At 39.0% G+C, this 11,732-nt stretch overlaps 1 protein-coding gene across 1 annotated transcript in view; it reads right to left on the reverse strand.

The window, feature by feature from the left end:
- Window positions 1–3,488, reverse strand: part of HLTF (helicase like transcription factor) — a 60,128-nt gene extending 56,640 nt beyond the window's left edge. Inside the window, exons 1-2 of the mRNA XM_023512999.1 lie at window positions 3,253–3,488; window positions 1,969–2,176 (exon numbers count right to left, since the gene is read on the reverse strand). Coding sequence (XP_023368767.1) covers window positions 1,969–2,176; window positions 3,253–3,272 — 228 coding nt within the window. The 5' untranslated portion in view covers window positions 3,273–3,488. The remainder of the gene's footprint in view (window positions 1–1,968; window positions 2,177–3,252) is intronic.
- Window positions 3,489–11,732: the final 8,244 nt, after the last annotated feature.

Genomic DNA, 11,732 nt, shown 5'->3' on the forward strand with positions numbered 1-11,732 from the left:
CGGGGCTGGGTTTGAACCCGCCACCCTCGGTATATGGGGCCAGCGCCTTACTCACTGAGCCACAGAAGCCTCCCAAGAGAATCTCTTAAGCCCAAAAGTTTGAAGTTGCTGTGAGCTGTGACACCACAGCACTCTTCCGAGGGCAACATAGTGAGATTCTGTCTCAAAAAACAGTAATAATAATAATAACAATAAAGAAAGAAAAAAATACATTAAAAAAGAAAAACTATTTCAAAATTAAAGACTAAAATACAAAGAACACTTGAGTTACCAGACCCTGTGAAAAATATGGTAAACAAAAAATAAAGTGAAAAAATGTGATAGCAAGTATTTCAAAGGAAGCAGCAGACATATAGGTAGTGGAAATCTAATATAGAGGGAGATAAATGTAGCTGATGAAGGAAAACAAGTTTTAGAACAAAGCAAAACTATAAGTACAGAAAACTTTTCCAAATTAGAAAAAAAATTATAAAATGTTTATCACTAAAGACATACCTTTATCTTAGGCAAAAAAAATATATATATATCAATTAACTTATTGGAGAGAAAATCATATTGGCATGAGAATTCTACCACCAGGTTATGCAACACTAGGCTATGGAGAGAAAGTATAGGATCAAAGTTTTATATTCAACTAAACTGCCCTTCAAGGATAAAATGCCACAATTATGAACATGCAGAAACTTAGGAAACTGTTTCTTCCTAAGGAATCTGTTAGACAACACATTTCAGACAATCACAAAACTACCTGAGAAGCTCTACGGTAAAGAAAATATGGAAGAGGACTAGACAAATCCAGAACATGGAACCCTTTCTCAAGGAATCTCCTGGTGAATATGCTTCAGATGATGAAAAAAATGATTTGACATGATTCGACGTTAAGAAACGTATGGGGTACGGGAAAAATTAAGAAATCCAGAATATTCAAAAAAAAAACAGACCTGGTTTATGCAACAAACCAAAAACATGAAATAAGCAGTTAAGGGAGAAGGGACAGAACATTATTCTGATCCTGATTCCAAAAACCAACTATAAAGACAGGTTTTGAAAATAATCAAGAAAATCCAATCAATGATTAGTTATTACATGCAATTAGGAATTATTAATTTTGTTAAGTATGAAAAAAACATGCAATGTCTGTATGTTCTTATAGATACATACTGTTATCAAAGGAATGTAAAATAATGAATTCGGGATTTACTTTAGTCAGTCCAAAAGAAAAAGGGAAAATATTATGTTAACTGTTGAACCTGGATCATGAGTACACAGAAGTTTATTGTACTATTCTAATGCATGTTTGAAATTTTTCATAATAAATTAGAGGTGTGGTATCTAAACAATGCAGAGGCACATTGGATGACCATGACAAAGACAACTACTACCAAAGAAGAAGTTATATATATTCTTGATTATTCTGCCCTTTCCTCTTTTGCACCCCGCCCCCCCACACACACACAAAATGCAGATAACAAAAAGGTAGAGAATGACAAGAAAAGGTGCAGTCCTATTAGGGAAAAAAAAGACCTAAATAGATAATTCCCTTACCTGGTAGGATCTTCCTAAATTAAAAATATTTAAGTGAAAAATGTGCTGAGGAGTAGAAGTGAGGAAAGCAACAGACTTGGAAATCTTTTCTCAAATTTACCGTAGAGTATCTGTGCATTTTGGGCAAATCTTTTCATCTTTCAGACCTTGAGTTTCTCAGTTACAGAAGGAGAATAGCTAGCTTATCGACCTCAAAGTTATCATAGGTATCAAATGACAGTGCAAGCAAAAATGCTTTGTATAATATAAGTATGAGATAAATGAACATTAGTTAAAGTAGTTCAGGTATTCGTTATCTCTTGTCCACATATATTTTAATTACTTTAAAATAAATATTAACTGCACATTACCTTCTAATTCTTATTTTCTAGGTTAACATCATGAATAGGGCTTAACTTAGCATCTATCTACTGATAGACTCACCACTCCTGCGTAGTAGCGTAGTCCAACCACGTGACCTCTTAAAGTTCCAAATAAAACTGAATCCAGCTCTTCATCACTAGTTAGGAAGTCATCTGGCGGAATAATATCTTGGAATTCAAAACGTGGGAAAAAAGTTGGATATGAGAGACGTGGAAAAGTTCCTGGTGCTCCATACTGAACAGTGTGCAAGTACTTCCAAACAGGATCCCTGTTTTACAAAAAAAAAAAAAAAGTGCACAGAAAAACAATACGATATTTAACCAAGCAAGACAATATCAGTATTTATAGGTCAGTAGTTCTCTTATACTTTATTTTAGCAAATTAAATCGTACATAGGAATCACTGTAATGACGTTAATAGTTACTTTGGTTTTAAAGCAAGATTTGGTTGAGCGCGGACGGCTTCTGGAAGCCTCTATCTATCCCATACAAGCTCTTCCACTCCCACACGTATTCAAAATAAAAAACCCAATATTCAACAAATCTCTTTCCTGGTGAAAATAATTTATATAAATTTAAATGTATGTGATGTCTATAACTACAATTCCGTGCGAGAATTTCAGTAGGAGCTAGAAAAGACTTAAAAAAAATACAACTATTATCATACATGAAGATGTTTCTATCTTTTCCAATCACACATCCAGCATTTCTTACTTTAATTCCCTCAAAAACAACACTTATTTTATTCTGATATCCAAACCATCCTGTGGGATCTGGCCTCACACCTCCCTTACCCCCCCCCCCCGTTTGTTTAAAATAACTGTTTCAGGAATGGACGTGAAAACTAGTTTGGACAAGGATAAGTGAGAAGTCTGTTGGGGGATTCCAGGAAGTTTCCATTCTCGTAATAACAGAAAGTCGCTATTTCCCCCGCGTTTTTCTAGCAAGTCGCGCTTATCTTTTAGCTCTTCCGTATGTACATAAACAGCGAGCTACTTGGGAACAGCCGCAGTCTTACTCGGCCCTCAATTCGGAGCACAATGCCCAGCGCACAGTAGGTATCTAATGGATGTTTTGCCGAAGTACGGGCCGAAAGCTTTAACTCCAGGCCCCACAGTCCGTGACAGATTCCCCAAGGCCCTGGCACGAGAACCGCCTTTAGAGGCTTTACTCACCAACTAGGACAATGCATTTATTTTTCCGGAGCCACCAGCAGAGCGAATACAAACTTAAAAAACCGCACGGAGAACGCAGAGCGAAAGCGGGGAAGGTCAGGTTCATTCGGGGACGCCTCCCGGCTGTTAGCCCCATCGCCCCACCCCCTTCGCCCCTTCGCCCCCTTCACCTCTTGAACATCCAGGACATGGCGTTGAGTAGGATGACAAGGAGAACGCTTAAACGTCCCCCAGACCGTTCTCGAACCGCTTCAATAGGCCTCCTTCCAGGCCCCGCAGCCCAGAAGCCCCGGACAGGTTCCGAGCGCGGGATCTACCGTGCACCACTCAAAGGTAAGTCGCGGCGTCTAGCCAGACGTCTACGCGGACTCCTTCTAGCAACAATCTGAGCCCAGCGACGCTCTGTGACTGGCACTAGGAATGTCCAATCGCGAGGAGGAGAAGGCGGACACAAACCAATCAGATCACAAAAGGGAGGGCAACTCCGCCCCGCGCTGCCATTCAAAGACGGTGGGGGGGGGGTCCCGGCCGCAAGGGCGGTTCCATCCGGGTTCTTCTCCGCCCCCAAGGCTAGCGCGCGGGAAAGCCACGCGGCCCGAGAGTGCATTGCGGTGCCGGCGTTGCTGGCTTTTCTGTTGGCTTCTGTGAGGTAGATAGTTAGGATTCTGGCTCGCAGGAGGAAAAAAATGGACAAAGGTGGGCGCTCTGCCAAGGTGCTGCCTCAAGCAAATGCCCCACCTGAGAAAAAGAACTAGAACTGCGGTCTTTGTGCTGCACCATCTTAATCCTGCCCGTAGTAACCAGGGGGAAAGAGGAAGCCCTTGCTAATCTGCAAAAGGAGGCAGGGAACCCCCCCTACCCCCCAGGGCCAGCCGACTGCGTCGCCCGGACTCGCTAGGATTTGCAAAGTGACCTAGAGTAACCCAAGGCTAATTATCGTGTCCCGAACTGCCCGATAGTGTGGTGCCGTGGTGGTGTCTGCCGGGAGGGCCCAATCTGGACAGTATCGAACCATAATCGGAGCCCTTTTGTCACGACACGGGCCGCACAGGTCCAGGCTTCAAAGAGAAACAGCTTTCCTAGTATTTCCCCGGTCCTAAGACGCAACCCCGTTCTGAGGCCCTCCCTCATCCTGCTTCCCATTTTCTCCCCCACTGATGTGACTCGTAACAGGGTTTTCCACTGACTGCGCTCGGCCGTTTAGCAGACTTGAAGCTGCCAGAAAAGGTACCTTTTCCTTCATTTCCCGTCGTGGACCCCGGCGACTTAACGCGCCTCATAGTTTTCATTTTAAGCCTCATCGTATCTGTGAAACACACTGAGTCTGGAAAAGCTTGAAGGGAATTTAGAGAGCCCCCCTCCCACCTCCTTTTGTGGGTTTGCGTGTGTGTGTTTGGCAGTTTGGGGCCGGGGCTGAGTTTGAACCCGCCACCTCCGGCATATGGGGCCTACCCCTTTGAGCCACAGGCGCCGCCTTTTGTGGTTTTTAAGAAAATTGTTCATCTCTTAGAACGGGAACGGTGTAACATGCGATAACAGCACCGACAACTGTTGGCGAATGGTTGGCCGGACCGGCTTCCCCGTGGGCACGTGGCAGCCGCGCCCAGCCGGAAGGAAGCCGCTTTGCTTTGCTTTGCTTTGCTTTGCTTTGCTTTGCTTTGCTTTTTTGAGACAGAGTATCACTATGTCAGTAGAGTGCTGCGGCATCACAGCTCACAGCAACCTCAAACTCCTGGGCTTAAGCGATTCTCTTGCCTCAGCCTCCCAAATAGCTGGGCCTACAGACGCCCGGCTATTTTTTTGTCATTGTTGTTTAGCAGGCCCGGCGGGGCTCGAACCCTCCCGCCTCAGTGGATGTGGCCGGCGCCATACCCACTGACCTACGGGCACCTAGTCCAAGAAACCGATTTTCCTCGGCAATCTGCAGGTGCCCCAAAGGTTTTCCGCTGCCACCAGCTGTTGAAAGCCTTGCTGTTGAGAGACTGGGCTCCAGGTGACCCGTTGCAGGCCAGGGCTGGGTGGCAGTGCAGTGCCAGTGCCTTGGGGTCCAGAAGCGGCTGCTGCCCCTGAAACAATAATTCAGTGCAACTGTCAGAAGGAATCATTAGGTCAGAGAGGAAATATATTTGTAAACATGATGAGTAATGACATTTGCTGTCCATAGAATGGTCTATTTTACTCTGATCTGCAGAGTATGACAAGTGGTCAGTTTTTCAAGAGGCTTTGTCCATTATCCATAAACTGTGCTTTGTAAGTATGAACCACACAATGAGCAATAGGATTTTGAAGCAATTTATTATTTCACTTAACCAAACAGGAAGTTGAAGATGAAAACAACGGCATTTCAATTTTTTTAAGCTATTTAACTTTCTTCTTGAAGTATTTATGCGGCAAATGGCAATGAATGCAGTTCAATTTTTGGTGTGCCAGATTCTAATTAAGTTCTTGGGAAATATGCCAGAAAATGCATATTTTGATAAAGTTTTGTGTGTAAAAGTAATCAAGGCATGCTTATTAGAATGAAAGAGAAAATTCCAAATGTGAGAAAGTGGCTCTTTCTAGACTTAGCATATACGTATGAATAATAACTGTCTGATGGTTAAAGAATGTGACTTGAATGAAGTAGAATATGCTAAAGTCAACACCTTTCTCCATATTGACAGATTTTTACATCCCAGAACCAGCCAGCAGTTGAACTGGAACATTCTTTCGCTTAATCATTCTCTATTCTTTTTATTTTAAAATATCAAGTGCAGTTTGTACTAGGCTGATTAAAATGTTACAAATTCAGAACTATCACACTAGATAATGTTTCTGAAAAATGAACATTTCTAGCTGGAAAATGAATGGGGTGGCTGTGTGCTTGGACTGATGAGTAAGCAGAATTGCAAAAGAAGATAAAGGCTGAAGGCCTTCATCACATCATGGTTCTAACAAGCAGAGGCAGGAGGCTCATGCCCATTGATGTGGTGGGATGAGTTATATCAGCCGTGCATACCTGCAGAAGATGAATGGAATCCAAATCTAACCCTCCCAGAGGGTTAAAAGAAAACTAAATTTGAAACCTGAATTTAAATCACTGTAAATCTCAAAAATGGCTGAACTACTTAGAATTGACTCAATTAAGTTATCTCCCATTAGGTAGAATGAAGGTTTAAGACAAATTAAGTTCAATAAAGAAATATATAATTATGATTTAATAAAAAATAATTTAAAAAGATAAGTAAATAATTTAAATAACAATATGATCTAAGTAATTTATGTAAGCAAAATGCATTAATTGACCAACTTCCTCAAAATGTATATTCAATTAACTCAACAATATTATTAAATATCTTATAAAAAATAAAATCTTAGATTCAAAAAAGAAATATATAAATGTACCTTTGTAGATGAAGTCCTTTATTGAAATTTATACATGCTACATGTAACCATGAGCTTTTTAATGAGCATTTTGATGAATTTATAAATATTTATAGCAAGTACCAATAGTTTGTTAAATTAGATTTTCATTTTCATCTTTTTTTTAAATCTTTTTTTTATTTTGCTTTCATTTTCTTTTTTTTTTTTTTATGGAGACAGAGTCTCACTATGTGACCCTCAGTAGAATACTGTGGACTGTGGAATCATAGCTCATAGCAACCTCTACCAACCCCTGGGTCCTTGGGTTTAAGTAATTCTCTAGCCTCAGCCTCCCAAGTAGCTGGGATTACAGGCGCCTTCCAGAACGCCCAGCAATTTTTGGTAGAGACGGGGTCTCACTCTGGCTCATGCTGGTCTCGAACCTCTGAGCTCAGGGCAATCCACCCACCTAGGCCTCCCAGGGTGCTAAAATTACAAGCGTGAGCCACCACGCCCAGCCAACCATTTTCATCTTTTTACTTATCTGTATGTAAAATGTTCTCTCCATTGAACATGTATTTTTTTGCCATAAGAAAATAAGATAGAATTATAGTCAAGAAATTATAATCTATTATTCAACTTTGTTTTTTAACTCGTTTTAGACTTACAGAAAATTGCAAAAGTAGTACAAATTGTTAACTTCATATCCCTTACTCCATTTATTATTCCACATATTTTATTTGAAACCCCCTTTGTAATTATCCACTTATTTTATCATGTAATACATAACCATAGTATAATGTTCAAAAACAGGAAATGAACATTGGGGCAATACTGGTTCTGAACCATCTTTAAAAAAAATAAAGAAGACAATGCTGTGGAAATAATAGAAAATAAAATAGTTTGGACTTAGTTACTTACAAAAGAATTTTCTTACATTTAGTCAGGTCTCTACATATTCTAGGGCAGAATCCTTGGTAAAACCACAATTGACAGGGTAGAACTGAAATAAAATTAATGCCAAGTAAAATTCTTCTGAATAATATAATGAATATTAAGTGCCAGGCCTGAAGTAAACTCTCAATAAATCCTCTTATTATCACTACTATTATTGTTATAATAGAGTTGTTGTCTAATGAGTTCTCCAGCACTTAACAAGGAATATAATTGAAGCAGGCCTATTTCTGACTGAGGCTCAATTTGCTAATTAAAACAGGGTTGTTTCATTCTGGTATTTAATTTAATACCAGAATGACACTATTCCAGAAGACTGTCATTTTCCCACGTGCTTGTCCTTGAAACAGAATGAATTGTTTCATCAAGGACCAGGAGACACTCTGATCTCAACTCCCACCCTGAGAAATCTGTGCTGTTCCAGTTTGTGCAGCTCTTTCCCAGGAGATAATTCCTCCTCCTTTAGGCCTTGATTTACTAAATGCTTCTATGTTGCCCAGACGCAGTTTTCCTGAGGTACCAGGCTGGCTTGAGATAGGCCCCCTCCTTTGTATCCTGCCCAGGATCCTTTCCCCAGCTTCAGGAAAGTACCACTCTAGGCGATAGAATGATTTTAGGGCTTCTGTCATGGCCATGGCCATGGCCAAAGTAATCTGTATATATTAATGAATACTGCAAAGATAGATGAACATGTTTCTGCCTTTTTTTTTTGCAGTTTTTGGCCAGGGCCGGGTTTGAACCCACCACCTCTGGTATATGGGGCCAGCGCCCTACTCCTTTGAGCCACAGGTGCTGCCCTGTTTCTGCTTTTTTATGTATAGAAAAATATGACTGAAACTTCAACTCTAAATGCATTTTGATGTAATAAAAGAAAGGAATGTTTTAAATGTGGAAAACTATATTGTTTTAGTAAAATCACTGTTTCTTTGGTTTTTTTCTTGCAAACAGAGTTTTGCTATGTTGCCCAGGCTAGACACGGACTCAAACAAGCCTTCTACCTCAGCCTCCCAAGTAGCTGGGACTATGGAAGTGAGCTATAGCTACATGTAAATCACTGTTTTTAATTATCATCACAATTTACTGAGCTATTGCATCTTAACAGCCATACGTCTGCTAACCATAAAATTAATTTTAAATTTGTCAATTCAAATAGTCTTTTAGAAAGTGAAAAAGAAAAGAACTCCACACATACAAAAAAACCCCACATTTCTCAAATTTGAAGAAAAAAAGAATATATTCCAGGCTCGGCGCCCATAGCACAGTAGGACAGTGGTTACAGCATTGGCCATATACACCCAGGCTGGTGGGTTGGAGACCAGGCCAGATAAACAACAATGGCAACTGCAACAAAAAAATAGTAGGGGAGTGGGGAGTTGTTTCAGGCACCTGTAGTCCCAGCTGCTTGGGAGGCTGAGGCAAGAGAATCGCTTAAGAGTAGTTTGAGGTTGCTGTGAGCTGTGATGCCACAGCACTTCAGGAGGGCAGCATAGTGAGATACTCCAAAAATAAAAAAGAATATATTCCAATAGATTTTTATAGGAATTTAATTTCTGGATCTAAGAGAAATTCCAAGAGACTCAAGTTCACAAACAGATAAAGTTTTAAAGTTAGGATATATTAATAGCTTATTGCTATAATTTAGTAATATATTAGCAGATGTATGTCAACTCAATATAGAATTGCTAACTTTTAATATTTATAAATAAAATCTCAAACATTTTTAGGTAAGGTATTAGGTTAAGGAGAAAGAAAGTGAGATGTCCTCCAGAATAAAAAAACACTGATATCAGCACTAGGTTGACATATTATATTCAGCACATCCAGCTGTAAATATTCAGAAAATTTAGCTTATTAGGAAATATCCTAATAGTTGGCTAAATTAGAAATTTTTGAAAAAGAAAAATAATGAAAAGAATGCTAAAACATTCATTTTTACTTATTATATTAGTATACTATATTAGTATAGATTTTTTTTTTAAAGGATATGAAACACAGTCTGGTATTCTAAGAAGAGTTCTTTCAGACATTTTGAGAAAATAAAAGACTATGCACCTGTTTTAAATTTGCTATTTATTAAAAAATATAGATTTAGAAAAGAAATGGAAATACAGGCCCATACATTAAAAAAATTTTTTACTAAGCACCAAAGAGAATAGTTTCCAATCTTTCACCAAGTGTCCCTTTATTATAGAAAGATTGTCTAAAAAGTAATGAACTTAACCAGGTTTTTAATCAAGAAATTTTGAGTCAATCAAATCTTCTAATTAGCATTTAACAAACTTGAGTTGGTATAATTTGGATAAAAAAAAACTTAAAGCTTTGTTTGACCTATGCATTCTAGTTGATGGGATGTGTTTAATTATTTTTAATGTCAAAAATAGGTCAATAAATATTATTACCTTTGTGAGGGTTCCTGGCCTTAGGCTGGGAATTATAGAGGACACTGCGTGTATATACACACAAACAAAAATGAATCTCTTGGTGATTAAACAAAAAAGATAAGTCATGAATGGTCCCTAAGTATACAAAAGGAAATAATGTTTATTTTTCATGAGTTTATAAAATAATAAAGGGTACAAAGAGACACAAGAGAGATTAACAAGGCTTTAACATAGATAAAAAGCATTGTGCTCTGAAAACAAGGCAGAGGGTGTTCTGGGGCTTCAAGGACTGGGTGACTGATAAGAATGAGGGATGTGAGTGGATTTCAATGGCTATGTTGTGATGAGGTCTCCAAAGCTGGAGGAAAAGGCACCAAGTCGCAAAGAAGCGGCCCATTCAGAAAACGGTGAAGTGTTTGTTTCATTTTGAGCAGAAGGATGTCTAATGAGGAACTGTATAAAACAGAGCAATGAAAACCTCATCCAAATAAAGCCAGAAACAATGCAGTTTTGTATTTCTCAGTTGAGAATAGGTGGCCAGTAAAAAGAGGGTAAATATTTTCCTAAACCCTAAGGCTCAATATACGTTTTCGTGAGGTTATTTAGCTGTTGGGTTGTCCTGCTGGCCACCACCCACCCCAGGAGTCCCTTGCCATTAGCAAAAAGCCTTCCTTAATGGATTTTATTTTAGAAACAAAATAAAGCAAAAACAGAACTAAACACAACAAGCTTTAACTCCTCATAACTGACCTATGCCCCCATCATATTTCCACTTCTACCATCTTCTACCAAATCATTAAATAACACCAAAGAAATAAAAGTCCTTATTAATTTAAGGATCCTACTGCAATACTACTGGATAAATAGGATATTATTATCCACCTTCTACCTATTTATTAAATATCCTCATCCAAATTGCTGGGGAATCATTATAAATATTGCTGATTTAGAGTTCTATCCTTGAGGTAGTTCAAAGTCCTGGAATAAACAGCAAAATTACATATTTTCATACACCACCACTGAAGAGTATATGTTGTCAAAGAGCCTTTAAGTGAAATCCTCGTTTTCTGATTTTCATATTACTGTATTTTCCTTTAGGTCATGCAATTTAATCTAACAACTGAAAATACACACAAATTAAAAGTCACACAAAATTTTTTTAAAAGCAAAAAAAAAAAAAATCCATTAAAAAAGAATCTGTAAGTGGTACCACACTAACAGGTTAAAGATCAAAAATTTATTTTATTTATTTATTTTTTTTGCAGTTTTTGGCCAGGGCTGGGTTTGAACTTGCCACCTCCAGCATATGGGGCCAGTGCCCTACTCCTTTGAGCTACAGGCACCACCCATTTTTTTAAAACTAAAACTATAGTCATTTTAGAACTTCCTTGAGAAGTTTATAAAAATGAAGTTGGGAGCAGAAAACTAAAATCATCATGTACTTGGGCAGAGTAGTCTTAGAAAATGTTGTATCCACAAAACTCAATGTCTTATGAAACTCTGTCCTTAGGCTGAATCACACACAAGATAATTTTCAAGCCAATTCACCTGTTCTTTTCTTCATGCTTGCTTCATGGGTGCATGGATATAAGCAGAGGCCTGTTCCAGGTACACCAAGTGCTCTAGAGGAATTTCTGTCGGCTTTTTGTGCTGCCTGATGATGTCATCCAGCAACTACTGCCAGTACCTTTGTTGTACCAAATGTGTCTTAACCAGAGCATTTTTTGTTGTACTGCATCCTTTTTGATAACTTGCTCTGGTTTCCTGAAAGATAATTGTAATTGTTTGAGTAGGAAAAAAAAAAAACATCTAGCCAGGTGCGGTGACTCACCCCTATAATCCTAGCACCCTGGGAGGCAGAGGTGGGTGGATCACTTGACCTCAGGCATTCAAGACCACCCTAAACAAGAGCTAGACCCCCTTTCTACTAAAAATAGAAAAATGACCTGCCGCGTTGTGACTGGTGCCTGTAG

Source organism: Otolemur garnettii, unplaced genomic scaffold, assembly GCF_000181295.1.
Source record: "Otolemur garnettii isolate 467f Iridium unplaced genomic scaffold, OtoGar3 scaffold00032, whole genome shotgun sequence".
In the NCBI taxonomy this organism is placed as follows: domain Eukaryota; kingdom Metazoa; phylum Chordata; class Mammalia; order Primates; family Galagidae; genus Otolemur; species Otolemur garnettii.